General features: G+C 39.5%; 1 protein-coding gene and 1 pseudogene across 1 annotated transcript in view; both read left to right on the top strand.

The window, feature by feature from the left end:
* Window positions 1-16647, top strand: part of Kin (Kin17 DNA and RNA binding protein) — a 42024-nt gene that overhangs the window by 20872 nt on the left and 4505 nt on the right. The window contains exons 6-9 of the mRNA XM_023719765.1: window positions 3294-3342; window positions 4141-4201; window positions 9313-9442; window positions 12079-12129. Coding sequence (XP_023575533.1) covers window positions 3294-3342; window positions 4141-4201; window positions 9313-9442; window positions 12079-12129 — 291 coding nt within the window. The remainder of the gene's footprint in view (window positions 1-3293; window positions 3343-4140; window positions 4202-9312; window positions 9443-12078; window positions 12130-16647) is intronic.
* On the top strand, window positions 5073-8100 carry LOC101563541 (annotated as a pseudogene).

Genomic DNA, 16647 nt, shown 5'->3' with positions numbered 1-16647 from the left:
ATTTGAATATTATAGGTGTGTAAACTCAGCAAAATATTCTAAAAGAGTCCAGTAGCCCATAATAGTATTGGGTCTTCCGCTTGACTGGCATTGTCAGAAATTGTTGACCTGAGTCCCCTATAGCTCAACATAACAGCATGGCTTTACTTCTTATATTTCGTTTTTATACTTTTCTGCTGGACGCTTAAGACCAAGGTAAAGCAGGACCTATGCAACAAGAGTTGTAGCTTTTGGAAGAAGGTATATCTTCTTGCATAGAGGAAAGTTAGGAAAATAGTTTACTTTTTGGAATAATATTGTTTGAAAACATTTTAGTTACTATTGATAAAACTTTTAAGTTATTTAATACTTTACAGCTATAAATCTTACCTTTATAGGAAGGTAAAGAAAGCCCTGCTGATCAGTGCATCTTCATTCAACGCTTATGTCGATCCACTATGAGTAAGATTGTGTTCACGTGCCTTGCCATGTGAATGTTTAAATGGGCATTACATGAGAAAAGAGCATTTTAGTTAGATCTCAAGAATATCTTTTTTTTAGACTGGGTGTGGAGGCGTGCACCTATAATCCCAGCTCTTGGTAGGCTGAAAACAGGAGGATCACCACGAGCCCAATCTGTGTAGTGAGACCCTGTAGATCCTATACTAAATACAAACTAAAAAAAAGATTTTTTTTTTTAATTTAGCGGAAACAACAAATTAAGATTTATAGACCACTAACCATAGAGAATACTCTGCTGAGTATTTCCTACGTTCTTTATTCTGTTCAATCCTTCATATTGCTCATCTTTCCACTTGCTGGGACAAAATGTCTGACATCAACAACATGAAGAAGGAAAGCTTTGTTCAGGGCTCACAGTTTCAGAAGGTCACAGTCCATGTTCGGCTGGCTCCAAGACTGCACCACCATGGCAGAGGAGAGCTGCTCAGGTCATGGCATCTAGGGAGCAGGGAGCAAGCAAAGAGCACTGCAGAGGAAGAAGCCTGGGACCAGATGTAGTCCCTGAGGTCGCACGCCTGACCCATTTCTCCAGCGGTTCCCACCTCCTAGTAGTCCATTCAGTTTTGAATTCATTGAATAGCATAACCCCTTAATGGGGATAGCACCCATAGTGTGAGTCTTTGAGGGGCTCCTCAAGATTTTTTTTTTTATTTTTTTCCAATATATTTTGTTTTTATTTAGGTAGATATTTTATACAGAAGAAAAGGAAGACAAAAATACACAAATAACTCAGGGAGACTAAAGTTAGAAAAGTAGACCAAGCCATCCAGTGACCTGAAGGACATGAAAACAGATAGATTCAAGAATCTTGGTGGAGGGGCTGGCTGGGAAAGGAGCATCAATATATCTCTGGTGGTTAGGAAGAAGGGAAAGGTGAAGAATAATTTTTAGTGGAAAATAAAGGTAGTTTAAAAATATGCAATAAAGGAGTGCTTCTTAGGGAGGGGGTGAGATCATTCCCTAGGGATAAAGAGACCAGCCACTGAGCTAGGAAGATTCAAAGGAAGTGAAAACAGTCAGAACCAATGCCCTTTCATGTTTAAACTGTAACACCTCCTCCATGTGTCAGAGCCCCTTTTACTTCCCTCTTAACAGAGGAGATAACATTTAAGGTCTACTCAGATGAGATCATCTCTTCATGTCAAAATCTGTAACATACTCTGATTTTCCTTTTTTTTTTTTAAGACTTAACATTTATAGGTTTCACAGGTGAGGACCTGATACCTATGAGTCTACTCAGACTGCTGCACTCTTGTGTCAAGCCTTGATATTATTGCTAGTAAAATACTAGTCTTATCTGACCAAGTTGTATGAATTCTTTAAATAAAAAAAAATCATTTATTTATTTATTTGGCATAAGGTCTTGTCATACAGTTCAGACCCAAGTGGTACCAGGGATTGAACCCAGGTCCTTTCACTTGCCAGACAGGCACTTAGACCACCAAGCTATCTCCCCAACCAAAACTTAGAATTGTGTTTTTTGTTTGTTTATTTTTTGCAGTACTGGGGATCGAACTCGGGACCTTGCACTTGCCAGGCAGGCACTTAAGCCACTGAACTATATCCCTGGCCCTAAGCTCTGTAAATTCTGTCTCAGTTATTTATATTACTGTGTAAATAGCATCACAGATAATACAACTGAAAGACTCGTCCAGATTATTTTCTAAGATGGTGGTATATGTTCATAGGGTTAGAGATCTGTTCTATTGACTTCTCTCTCATAAAAGTAAAATTTAGGATTAACTAAATGATGTAAATATTAAAAAGGACATTTTAGGTGACACTGAGGCATGAAAGTGTGCTCTCACAATCCAGTCACTGCCCAGAGTTTCTTCAAGCTGACTGTTAAGATTAACCAGTATGACTTCTCTTACATACAGTCAGTAGTTCTGAGTCCTCTTCCATATGTACATTATCCCATGTGAAAAAATCAAGTAACCAAGACTAAAAGGGATTATAAAGCTAATTAGTTGGAGAGGTAGGTATGATACACAGTTTTGAGTTTAGTCTTAAGCACTCAGTCATTATACTAAACTATCCTACGTACAGAAAGGGTTTTTCTTTCTTTGCTTTGCATTTTTTTTTTTTTTTTTTAAGTTTTTGAATTTTTTTGATGCTGTGGACCAGCCTCCCACTTGGTAGACAAGTATTCTACCATGAGCTAAATCTCCAGCCCCTGGAAAGGTTTTGCTTTTTAAAATAATTTTACAAAAGATTGTTGACTTTTTTGTTGTATTACTGTTTACATTCTAATCAAAGCAAAAAATGTAGGCAGGCTTCTGCAGTTTCGTATTTTAAAACTTCCTGTTTTTGCTATAGAGTAACTATTAATAGGAGACTACCTGCTGTGCGTGTTTTGTTTTTTTTTTGTTTGTTTTTTGTTGTTATTGTTTTTTTTAGGATCGTAGTCACCTTAGAGTTTGCTTCCTAACAGAGGTAGCAGGTTCTAACAAACTGGTTTTTTTCCCTTTTTTTTTTTTTCTGTATTTTGGGGAAGGGTCTACAGGGTGTTCAGGGTCTCACTACTAGATTGGACTTGTAGTGATCCACTTGCTCACAGCCTCCCAAGAGATGGGATTACAGTCACATGCCATCACACCCAGTCTCAATTGCTGTTTCAGTGTACCCTGAGGGTGGGGCATTGATGGCAGGCCCAGGGATCAAACCCCCTGCTTCTGCACCTGCTTTGCAAGTGCTTTACTCTGCTGAGCTATTTGGCCGGCCCTTACCATAAACTGTTGACTATGGATGTTGTAGAAAATGCTCTGATCTCCAAACTCTTTCTCTTTCAGGAGGCACCTGTCTTTACGGAATTAAGCAGAGAAAATGATGAAGAGAAAGGTAGTTTAAATTTTCCTTCCTTCTTAACTTTTTTGGAAGTTTAGATGTTTTTTGTTCTGGCTTTGCTAAAAGCTAAAAGCATATCTGGGAACAAGACATTTACTCGGTCAGAGTTACACTGTCCTTATCTTTAAAACAAAAAAGTAATATGAATTAGAGGAATGACTTCAGACACATGTAACAAAATTGAATGAAATTAGTTATGGTAAAGAAATTTCTTACTATCATAAGAATATCAGAAGAGAAGACACATAGGGTAGCTGCTCTTCAGCCCATCACATCCAGACTCACCTTTTTCCAAAGGGTGGCAGAGCTTCTGGAGTCCCATAAAAGCAAGGAAGCTTTTCCTAGAAGACACTGCTCTTTCTAGTAAACTTCTTTTGAATGTCATTTTCCAGAACTGCATCCACGTCTACCATAAAAGCAGTCACAGGGATTATACTGATTGCTTTAGACAGCCAGAATATACCCTATAGCTAAGAAATGTGTTCTATCCCTGCACCACTGGCCAGAAGTGTGGACACCTAAGCAGGGCAGGAGGACCATTAGCAAGGGCAATTGGGGCTTGGAGTGGCAAACAGCCAGTGTTGTCTGCTGGGGCACAGTGTGTGAGGTCCTTCAGCTCCACAGGCATCAGCCACAGACCTCTCACAACAATGTCTCTGGAGAGGAGCTTTCTAGTTTTATTTATTAAAAATGTCTGAATTCCTGTGTGACTACCTAAGGAATATTATCTGAGAAGTTTTATTATGATCTCCCCCAAACAAATATATATATATTTACCATTTTTTCTTCTAGTTACATTTAATCTGAATAAAGGCGCATGCAGTTCAGCAGGAGCAGCATCTTCCAAATCAAGGTGAGCTATAGTAAATCTTAAAAATTAAGGAACATTGTGGAATATTGGTTACTATGCTTTAAAATATTGTGAATCATTTCTTTCTGGTTATAGTTTTTGTTTCAGTTTGTGTTTCTTATTTGATTAGGAGTTTTATTTTAACTTCCTTTTGATGAAATGATTCTTTTGAGGAATGACTCATTTTTTAAAAAATTTTTATTTTTTTGAGATGAGAATCTCATCTATGTGTGCCCTAGCTGCCCTGGAACTCCTGGGCTCAGGCAGTCCTCTTACCTTAGCCTTCTGAATAGCTGAGACTATAGGCAAAGAACATTGCATCTGACTTGAAAAGGCTCCTGATGAAATGTTTCACATTGAAAATGTGTTGTTCTCTGTGAAGTGTCCTCTATTGAATGGTTCCTTTTGCATTGCCATAATGCTATTTACTTTCTATCACATCCTACCTCCCACAGTTTAAAGGTTTTAATTTTATTTATTTTTTTGTGTGTGTGTGTGTGTGTGTGTGTGTGGCCAGCTCAGCCCACCAGGGGGTGGATCTGACTGGCATGTGGTGCTGGGGGATTGAACCGTGGTCCCTGTGCTTTGCTAAGTTTGTTCTAAGTAGGTGCTTTAGACCACTGAGCCATCTCACTAGCCCCTCTCCCACAGTTCAAATGTTAATTATCAGTGCAATTGTGATTTCCTGAGAGTAGGTCATCAACTTACTGTGCCTTATTATGTAGTGCAGTAAAAATTCCTCTAGAATATGGCATTTCATTGGGAATAGAATAACAGTGTAGGGCTGGGAAGATAGCTCGGTGGTTTAAGCGCCTGCTTGGCAAGCACAAGGACCCAGGTTCAATCCCTGGTACCATGCCGTCCACCAAAACCGGGTGTGGTGGCTGTGGCTGGAATCCATTCATTGCCTTCTACTTTAGTCACACCTCACTCACTATCCTCTCCTGTTGGTTCTGTGCTACTTCGGTATATTAAGCCCACTTTGAGAAACAGCACCCATCTCCAGTTTCTTTTTTCCATCCTGATGTCCAGTTTTAAAACTTGCCCTTTTATGATGTCCACCAAAGATCAAACTTGGGACCTTGCACTTGCCTGGCAGGCGCTTATGCCACTGAGCTGTATCCCCAGTCCTATGATGTCATTGATGGTCTCTTAAAACCCACAGGTTGAAAACTGCTTTCAGGGATTTCAAGAGAAGTTTTTATTTTTGTTTTGACACTTTACCAAGTTCAATATGCCAAGTGGTCAGAAAGATTAATTAGTTCAAATTCAGCTGAGACTTCACCTGATAGAAACATGTTGTCCTCAAGGAGGTAGCTATCCCAATAGACTATGTATAAAGTAAATGGGAGGGGTGCTGGGGAGATAGTTTGGTGGCACAAGCGCCTGCCTGCAAGCACAAAGTCCTGAGTTCAGTCCCCAGTACTTCATGCCATGTCAACCCAAATCGGGGCCTGGTCACACATGCCTGTGATCCCAGCACTGGGGAGACGGAGACAAGAGGATCACCAAGAGTCTGAACTACATAGTGAGACCCAATGTAAAACAAAAAATAGTAAATAAGAAACAGTTTCCTTTTCCTGGTTAGGCACCACTGCCTAAAATAGGATTGAGCAGAAGCACCCTAGATGCCCTTTGGATATTACATCTTTAGATTGTCTACAGCTGTGCCAAACCAGATTTCCATTTCTTTGGCATCTGAAATTGAAAAGAATTTTTCCTTGTCTGTATATCCTTTACAACAACTGACATCAGCCATGTTATTATAGAGGTTAAAAAACGAGAGGTATTAGAAATCCTGATTATTCCAGAGCACTAATTAAAGAAAAACTTACTGCAATTCCTGATCCTAAAATTGCTATAGCTAGTTTTAGGATGCCCGTGACGTCCCCGCTTGGAAAACTGAGACTAGCGCTCCTGTTGTCGTGTGGGGATAGGTACACATCTGCAGTGTTTCAATGCTGCCCGCTATCAGTAGATGAGAGGAAGCCACCTAAATTTGTGCCATATTGTCTAAAAAGCTGCCTGCAGAAGTCTAATATTAGATGGACTTTATGGAAATTCTCAACAGTTGTTCTAATGTGGATGAGATCAAAGTCCAAGAACATCTTCTTGGTGTCTGGTGTGGATTGTCAACTGGAGGTCAGGGGCCAGGGAGATGGCTCAGTGGAATAAGCACTTCCCTGTCAAGCACAAGGGTCTTAGTTCAGTTCCTGGTTCTGCCAAAACAAAACAAAACTGGACAGTAGAGAAGTATAAAAACGAAATATAAGAAGTAAAGCCATGCTGTTATGTTGAGCTATAGGGGACTCAGGTCAACAATTTCTGACATTGCCAGTCAAGCAGAAGACCCTATACTGTTATGGGCTACTGGACTCTTTTAGAATATTTTGCTGAGTTAACACACCTATAATATTCAAATAATGCAACTTAAAAAAAGGGGATACAGATGAATGTTTTGTATCTGTGTGTTCAAAGTGGTTAGGATAGATATATAGTTACATTCTCTTAATGAATAGAGGGATTTGTTCTAATAGTGTTTGCAAATAGGATATCATGTCCACATCTTGTACAGCAATTAACCACTAGGAAGAATGTATGCAATGTTTTAATTATTGAAACTGTCCTACCAATTTGGTTTGAAACTGTCTCATTGCTATTTGTTTCTCAATAAAATTATGGAAAAAAAAAAAAAAAAAAAAACCCAAAACTGGAGGTCAACTTGTAATACCGAGCTGAACTGACCTATCATGGTGCTGGGTGTGAGGGGCCCACCTGAGAGCTGTTGACAGCAGCATGAAAGGCAGAACTACAGGAGCTGCTGAGAGGCTGTAGGGAAGCTGTTTGGAGGAGTTGCTGGTTCTCTTGAACTATTCTACTGGTGACCTTATGTCTCAGTTACTTTATTCTTGTTGCTGGGACAAAATACCCAACACCCAAAATAAAGGAAGGACAGGATTATTTAGCTCACAGTTTGTGGAGGTTTCAGTCTATACTCAGCTGGCTCCAAGGCAGCATGGCACATGGCAGAGAGCAACCTTTCATGGTGACAGCAAAGAGCAAAAGAAGTGGCAGCAGCTCAGCAGCTAGCTAGCCTCTTCTTTGCACCTTTCTAGTGCAGATCTGTGAAGCAGGCCTGCATAAGACATTGTTTTGGGCTCTAGGTCTCCAGTTAGGCTTCTGAGTAGCATTGTTATAAGCTCTAGGTTTTCAGCTAGACTCAAGCAGGATATTAGGATCCAGGCCCTCTGCTGGATTCTTTGGCCTTTACTATGTGGATGGATTTCCTGCACTCTTTGTATATGATTCTTTGGGTGATTCATTATAAAATAATTTTATATGTGTCCTATATTGTATTGTTCCCCTTGCAAAAACCCCTAATCACAACAGTGTCTGGTGAGATTAAAGAAAGAAGCTATGAAAGTATCTAGCCAGCCATATACCAAAAAAAAAGTTCAAGTATCCTCAGTAAACCTTGTTCAGTTACTGTAGCCAGGGAGGCAAGCAAGAAGAAAGTGGACGTTATCTACTTAATAAAAGAAAGCTCTTCTGGTGAAGAGGAAGACCCTCCTGCCAAAAGGAAATGCATCTTTATGTCAGAAGCACAGAGCAACCTACCCATAGGAGTTCTCATGTGTCAGCTGTCTTCTGTAAGGGTGCCCAGTGTGACTTCGGTTGATTGTGCTGCTATTCTACCAAAATTAACAGACCATTCAGTGCTGTTCCGCCACACCAACATCAAGAGTGCCATCAGACTTGCCAGGTTTGGGTTGTTTTTCCCTTTCTCCAGTGGATCCCCAGCACTGCACACCTGTATTTTTGTATTTTCTCACCTCCCCCTTAGCAGCAAGCAGTATGTCTGTTACCACCACCAACCGCCACAAAAGCGTTACTCGTGTTAGTTCATCCAGCAGCAGGAGTAAGACAGGGATCATAACCAGGAGTGGAAGTAGCACTCCTACATTATCTCATTGGACTGAAGAAAGATTTTGGGAATCATTCATCAAAACTTTTTCTTGGATCTCTGGTCCATGGAAGGAGTTTTTAGGTTATTGTTTTGGCAATTTGATTATTTATTGAAACATCAGCTGGATTCTTTTGCTTCCTGGGAGATGAACATGGATGAGAGCTACAGATGCAGATGACAGGCAAGGACTTCTTGCACACTGTTTGCTGAGCATCAGATACGTTCAGCCACAGACAGTACCTAAAGCAGTGGACTTCAGTTTCATGTGTTACTGCATGGATTCTACAAATAATTTAAAAATTCTTGTAAGCAACGATAAAAATCATGTAAATATTTAAACTTTAAAAAAAGGTAGAGTGTGATTCATGCCACACAGTGCTATGGCAGGACAAACTGCAACATCCAGAAACCCTCATGAACAATGATTCATAAAAAAATTTATTGTTTTTATTTTTTTTTTTCCCTCATAAAGAATTTTAACAAGTGATTACTTATAGGTATAAAACAAGACATACACAGGCGTTCAGAGGTCTGAAGCACATGGCACAGTCCAGTTAGTAGCAAATTACTCAGTGTGACCAGTGCAGTGTTCTGGTAACCATTATATGTGGGCACCAAAGAACTTAAAATTTATCCTATCAACAGGAGACAACCCAGAATAATAAAAACCTTTGGGCACATTGAAGTTTTTGCTTTTACAAAAGTAGAACTTACAGTAATGTATTAAACTTTTACCAATAATTTAAAAGCATCTCATTGGATCTGTGCATTGAAGCTAAGGGTTGGATCATATTGTTACTCCCCTGTATACATGAGGATCTGAGGCTTTATAAAGTAAATTTCTAGGAGTTCTAACACAAAAGTCTCAAATCCTGCTGTTCCCCAAAATGAAGCCTTTTCTACTACCATTCAGTTATATACTAATTATAGCAGCATTAACAAAAAGGTAAATTAATGACAGGACAGGGTCAGTGTTCTTTTGTGCTGATGGCCCAGTGAGAGATGTTGACAGGGCCTCCTTTCTTCTCCTCTTCCTGGTCTTCCCTAAATGAACCATGTAACATTTATTGTGTATTGTTAATTTTGTCCATTGTCAGACTTGTATCTGTGTGTTGTTCTTATGAACGTGCATGGTTCTTTTCATCAGTTCCTTGGGGCCAAGTGCACTGAAGACTCTCGGGAGTACGGCATCAGTGAAACGAAAAGAATCTTCCCAGAGCTCAGCTCAGTCTAAAGAAAAGAAGAAAAAGAAATCAGCACTGGATGAAATCATGGAGGTATGGTTTATGAGCTATTTATAGACACCTGGCAATAAGAGGAATGATATAATTCAAACCTAAGGGAACTTATGAAGTTTTACTATCTATTAGATTAAAATAAACTTATGCAGGTATTTGTATATGAGCTTAGGGAAAGAAGCCTAGTGCTGCTTCATCTGGACAGAATTGGAGCCTCTCCAGTATGTTTATGTCCCTGCCCCGAGTGCTGTCTTTGAAACTCACTGCGATTAGGTCAGCAGTGTTCAGTAGAAGGGCTTAGTGATTACTGAAATGGGCTCTTCTGTGGATGTCCTGTGTCCTCCAGCTCACACTCTTCTGTTGTCTCTGATGTCCAAATAGCACATCTAAGCTAGCAAGAGAAAGCTGGGATGTGTTTTTAATTGTTTTATCCTGGTGACTAAGTATGTAATGAATCATTGAATATACATGATTGTCTGGAATTGGGGCCTGTCTTAGTTTTCTCTCATTGCTGAAACAAGATACCAGATACCCGAAATTAAAGGAGAAAAGATTTTTTAGCTCACAGTTTGCAGAGGTTTCAGTCCATAATAATCAGCTGGGTCCAAGGCAGGGTGGCCCTGGCAGAGGGGTAACACAGAAAAGAACCAGTCCATGTCATCAGAAGACAGCAAAAGCAAGGAACAAAATTTTCTGTCTCTTATATTGTATGCTGCTAACTACCCTAGGGCAGGTATAGAACTCACAGTTTACTCCAAACCAGAATTATGCCAAGCTGTCAGTGCAGTGATTTACTCATCACACACCCTTAATCCCAGCATCACACACTATCTCCAGCCACCTTTAAAAAATCCCTATGATTGCGTGAGGCCTTGGGGGGACTTCTAGACACAAGCCATAGTAGGGCCATATTTTGGCTTTAAATCTACCCCAAACTATAAGTAAATTGTAGAAAGTTTTAATGTATTCTAAATATCCTTTTGTCTTCCAACTCATAACCTTATCAATGAATTATTTATTAACTTAGAAGAAGAAATGAGAAAAGTCAGGGAAAGAAAAAGAATGGGTATAAGAAGCTAACTTTTTCCCCTTTATTATTTCATCCTTAAGTCGTTCCATCTCCTCATTTGTGAAGGAATTGTGTTCTCTTACTAATCTTCACACTATGCAGAGCAGTATGAAAGCTTAAGCTTAAAATATAAGGGCTGGCCAAATAGCTCAGCAGATTAAGGCACCTGCAAGCAGGCACAGGGGCCGGGGGTTCAATCCCCGGGCCTGCCATGTCAGCCCTGCCCCCGGGGCATGCTGAGACAGCGATTGAGACTGGGCATAGTGGTGTGCACCTGTAATCCCAGCACTTGGAGGCTGTAAATATAAGAATCACTACAAGTCCGATCTATTAGTGAGACCCTGAACACCCTGTAGACCCTTCCCTAAAATACAAAAAAATTAAAATAAAATAAAAGATAAGATGGATGTAAGAAAAAAGAAACGATGTCATTCCATCATGCATTGATGATTGGTTGCTATTATGTAATAGGAAATACACAGTCCCAGATCTGTATTATAGAGATAAAAATAGTCTTGTTTGCCATGGAGCTTTCATCCTGGTGTAGAAGCCATTCCACATTGAAGTAAATGAGTAAATAAGAAATTGCACAATTAGCTGAGTGCTACGGAGGAATATGGTGAAGGACTGGGGAGAAAAGGCAGAGAAGATCTCAGGTGAAGTGGCTGGAGCATACCAAGCTTGTAGTAGTAACATGTAAAATAAGAGAAATAGGGGCAACAGTGTAGAGGTCTCACATGCCTTAGGAATTTTAAACTTTAGTTAAAAGCCAGATCTACCTACTTGAAGTACGATACATACTAAATTTATAATACTCTGTCAGGGACCGGGGAGATGACTCAGTATAGTAAGTGCTTGTATGGCAAGCACAGGTCCTGAGTTCAATCCCCAGTACTGCAAAATAATAATAATAATAATAATAATAATAATAATAATAATAATAATACTCTGTCAGTATTGGAAAGTTGAAGAAGTTAAAATGAGCTTTGGAATGAACTAAAGAATAACTTCACTGGATCCCATTGCAAGTTGTCATAGGGTTAAGCAGTGGAAAAAGAAGTTGTAATATACACTATAGCCCTGAGAGCCAGACAGCACTTTATTTGGTTGGTCCCCTTTTTATTTGCATCACTCCCTTCATTTATGAGTTTTATTATCATTGTCAATAGGGAACCTCTCTTTGCTGACAGACCACCTCCCTGACTGCTGTGCTCAGTTGACCCCATGTATTGTTACCGCATGAAAATGTCACGTGTTTCCAGCTCACGATATTCACATGGGAGGACAGGACATGGGAGGTGTACAGGAGGTCCGGCAGATGGCTGTGCGGTATTGACTAAATAGGGGTTTTGCTGTGTTGTGTTTTGTTGTTTTCTGGGTTAATTTTTTTTTTAAATGACATTCTGTCGATATTCAGGGTTTCTTTTCCAGTCAAAAACTATTTACAGATGATGTTTATTTGTATTTATCAAAGCTTGAAAATTATGTCATTAGTCCCTGGTGGAATATGGGTTTTATGGTGTTATTTTGCTAAATAAAAGACCAATTTGAATTAAGTTAAGGATTTTAAAGAGATAGTCTTATGAATGTCTCATATATTTTATAGATTGAAGAGGAAAAGAAAAGAACTTCTCGAACAGACTATTGGCTACAACCTGTAGGTATTCATTTGGAGCGTCTTATATACTGTGTCACATTTAGTGAATAACAAATAATATTTGATCTAAATAACTTACATATATTTAAGATATGTAAGTTATAAGGTTATAATTTACAATGACTAGAGCTGGGGAGATAGCTCAGCGGTTTAGAGTGCCTATTTAGGGAAGCTTAGGCAAACGCAGGCACTGCTGTTCAATCTCCACCCAGCACCACATGCTGTGCCAGCCCCACCCCCAGGTTGGGCTGAGCTGGCCACAAAAAAAAAAAAAAAATTATAGTGACTTTCTTTGGCCTTTAGTTATTGAGTGCAGCTCTGTTGGAGGATTACTTCATTTTGATGACCCATTGATGTAGTTTAAGCTTAGTTCTAAAGCTGTTCATGGACATCTTGAATTTGAGCCTGAAATTACAGTCACTTTTTGCTATAAGGCGCAAGACTGCATTTTCAGAAATAAGATTAAAAGCTAGAATTATAAACTCTAAAGTTTTTTTTTAATTTTTGGCTTATTAAAATACCTATTTAGGGACTTTGTGGAAAACAATCAGGTCTTAATTTACATATTCAAGAAGATTTATGTTTAATTGCTTATTGATTGTTGCTTATTTTAAAATAAGGTAATTGTTAAATATTTACTATAGTTCATTATTGCCTACCAGTGCTATACGTTGACTGAGATACAAAGTTTTCCTAAAATTTTCAGAGGCCCTTAGTTGTTCTTCAAGTATTGATGTGATCAATAATAGGGGAATAAAAAGTAAAATACTATGTACATAATTCTGATTTGGGAAATTAGATTTATAACTTGGAGAAACCATGAAGTCCAAAGTTGTAATACATTCTTTACAGTTCTCCCTCTAGTGGGAAAATACTTTGGTTTCTGTGTTTTACTTTGTTTTCATGGTGGGAAGCACTGTGATCAAGTGAAGGATAAGGAAGTAAGTTAAGGTGGAAATACTTGCTGTGTTAAATGCAAAATAAACATGTGACATGAATTGTTTTGGTTAATTCTCTTCAACAGCTCTCTTAAGATCCTCACAGTCACTACCCCTACTCATAGGTATAGAAACTTGAGGTATAAAACACTTTTTCTAAGGTCATCTATTCAGTGAGGGGTCAGGTGTTCTCTGGCAATCTAATTCCATAGGTTTGCTGTCCTTGACCATGTAGCTGTGCCTACTGATGCCTTAATCTGTGAGTAGAAGTTTAGGTCATTGTAAAGTGGAGGATATTTCATGGGATAGAAAAATCTACTTTTCAGGCTGGCCAGATAGCTCAGAGGATTAAAAGCACCTGCTTAGGCAGAGCGCAGCAGCCAGGGTTCAATCCCTGGCCTATTGTGCTGGCCCCTGGGGCACACTGAGATGGCAATTGAGACTGAGCATCGTGGCACGCACCTATAATCCCAGTGCTTGGGAAGCTGAAAACAGGAGAATCACTACAAGTCCACCTGTGTAGTGAGACCCGGTAGACCCTGTAGACATTGCACTAAATAAAAAAAAAAAAAAAAAAAAAAAATCAGCACACTAAGCACCTGTTAGGCAAGCTCAGTGACAAGAGTTCAGTCCCCAGCACCACATGCTGTGACGGCTGTGTCCCCAGTGCACACTGAAACAGCCATGGAGACATGGTGTGGTGGTGCACACCTGTAATCCTAGTGCTGGAGAGACTGAAAACAGGAGAGTCACTCCGAACTACTTAGTGAGACCCTGTACCAAATACATGAAAAAAAAAGAAAAAAGAAAAAAATATAATTTGTTATTTGAAAGATTAGTAATGGAAGGACCAGTAGGGAAGAAACAATCTATGGATTATTTAGATTTGTTTTTCCTTATTGAGCAGTGGCATTTGAACATTAATAGTTTATATATTGTTTTTCTTTTTTTTTTTTTTGGAACCAGGGATTGAACTCAGGTCCTTTCGCTTGCCAGGCAAGTGCTTATTCCACTGAGCTATCTCTCCAGCCTTTAGTTTATATATTGTTTATGAAAACATAAGAATTTTACTTAAGGCAGTAGTTACTTACCAGATAATAATTCAAAACTTCTTCACAGTCTGTTTTTCAAAACCATGTGCTGCATACTTTTGCCATCCAGTCTCCTGGGGTGGAGTGAGGCTTTTTATCTATCTCCCAAGTGATTCTGCCTTGGCTAAGACCTGTTGACCTAAAGGAAGAAGAAAACCAATGAAGAGAGGAGGGGAGAGGCACATCATTGCCAGTTTTAGCCCCCAAGTAGTCTTTGTGTTGGCAATACTAACAATTAAATTTGATCTTCTATTGGATAATTTTCTTCTATTGCAAGTACATATTGTTCATAGCTCCTCACATAGAATGTTATAGTAAAATAATCTTGCTCTTGGGCTGGGGAGATAGCTCAGTGGCATAATTGTCTGCCTGGCAAGCGCAAGGACCCAGGTTCGAGCCCCAGTACTGCATACCATGCCAGCCCCGAAATTGGGCATGGTGGTGCACACCTGTAATCCTAGCACTGGGAAGGCTGAGACAGAGGATCACTCATAGTGAGTGAGTGCATAGCAAGGTCCTGTATCAAAAGCAAAATAAAAATATTAAAAAAAAAATCTCAACTCTACCAGCAGGTATGCTAGTGACTCAAAATGTTTGCTGCTTTGAAATGGGTATCAAGTTTATTAAAATAGCCAGCAATCCAGAGACAGATTTGGAGGGCTTTAGTACTTAAACTCAGAAAACAAATAGATTTTGCATTTTTTTTTTAAACATATTTAGTACGGGTCTCCAGGGTCTCACTACAGAGATCGGACTCATAGTGATCCTCCTGTTCTCAGTCTCCCAAGCTCTGGGATTACAGGCCTGTGCTACCATGCCCAGTCTCAGTCACTGTCTCAGTGTGCTCCGGGGGTGGGGCCAATGTGGATGTCATGCTGTGGATCGAACCCCAGCCCTTGAGAAAAGAAATGGTTTGAACAGATCTATTGTGGGTAAGGGTCAGTAAAAACAGACATACGGTGAAATATCTTAAGATGACCAGACCATAATCCAGTGAGGGTCTTTGAGAAGTTTAACCAGGAATGTTATAATTCAGAGATGTTGTGGTATTTTGTTTTAAATGCATCAGTTATTTAATTAGATTCTTAGAGATTTAGAACACTAATTTATGAGGATAAATTCCATTTGTCAGAGCAAAAACGGATTGCAGATAGCCCCAGAACTGAGGAACAGCTTTCATTTTTGGCTAAAATCTGTGAGTCCACCACATTCTGATCCACCTTGCACTGCCCTGAAATCTGGTATTTCTGTCTCTCAGTGTCGAAGATCTCGCCTTCCTGGTATCTGGGTTTCTGCAGGTTACTTCACTGATGAAGTAAGCATCAGTGAGGTGTTTGGGGATTTTCACTTTGCTGATACAAACTTTTGTAAAGATGGCAATGACAAATTTCTGGTGTGTTCTTCCTAGAGGAACCCAAGACTAAGAGGCCCAGTCATAAGTAGTAAACCACTGGCCAACTGCTTAAGAAAAACCACTCTCTTGCCTCTGTAACACCCGATGGGGATGATCAAGATGGTGCCGGGAGTGATGCTAGCTCAGACTTTCCTCACATGCTGACTGAAGGCTTTCTTGCCGTGGCTCAAGAGCTTTTGGGGCATATCTTCAGTAGGGTAGTATCTAGGCGTTTGTTGAAGCTTAACCACCCGGCTACCTCCATTCTTGTCCTCACCGACCGATTTTTGTGCTTGTAGCAAGAACTTTCTCCTCCTTTTTCTTCTCAACCTTTGATTTAGCAGCTGTGTACTTTCTCTTATTCAAAGCCTTTTTGGAATACATAGCAGATCGGGAGTATCTACCAATTCCTCTAACCAGGACAGGATTTCCGCTGTAGTTGGGCTGCCCCTTCTTGGACTTTTTTGCGTTCTTCACCTTACCCTTTTTACCAGTACCACTGGCAGAAACCTTCTTGGCTTCAGGTTTCTTCTTTTTAGTGTCTGGCTTCTCATTTTTTTCACCTGCCATCTTGCAAGATGGGAAGGAGATCAGAGATGTTATGGTATTAATCAGCCTTAGTTTGAAAGTCTTCGCAGAGTAGAGCCATAAGAATAGGACCATTTATGTTTTTCTTTTTTTGGCGGAACTGAGGATTGAATTCAGACCCTTGCACTTACCAGGCAAGCACTTATTCTACTGAGCCATCTCCCTGGCCTCTAATGTTTTTCTTTAAACATGTCTATCTACTATTAAATAGCCTTCCCTTTAAGTGAATATAGCAATGTCAGGCAATGTAATTTTCATTATTAGCTTTTAGATAATTAATACAAAGACATCACAAAGACAATAAAGGAGCAAGTTTACGATTCATTAATATGACATAAACCCAAATTTTTCTCTCATTTGACATGAGATTCTCAGAAGAACAATAGTTTTAGCTAAAGCTGATCTGGAGGGATCCCATTCATATAAAAAAAATTCAAGCAACCTAATAAGGAAAGAACATTTTGAAAAGTATCATGCATAAACTCAGAGCTTCAGTACTTTACAATTC

This window comes from Octodon degus, unplaced genomic scaffold (genome assembly GCF_000260255.1).
Source record: "Octodon degus isolate 3935 unplaced genomic scaffold, OctDeg1.0 scaffold00071, whole genome shotgun sequence".
Classification (NCBI taxonomy): Eukaryota; Metazoa; Chordata; class Mammalia; order Rodentia; family Octodontidae; genus Octodon; species Octodon degus.
The sequence above is the reverse complement of the archived record's forward strand: the minus strand, read 5'-3'. Positions and strand labels throughout refer to the sequence as shown.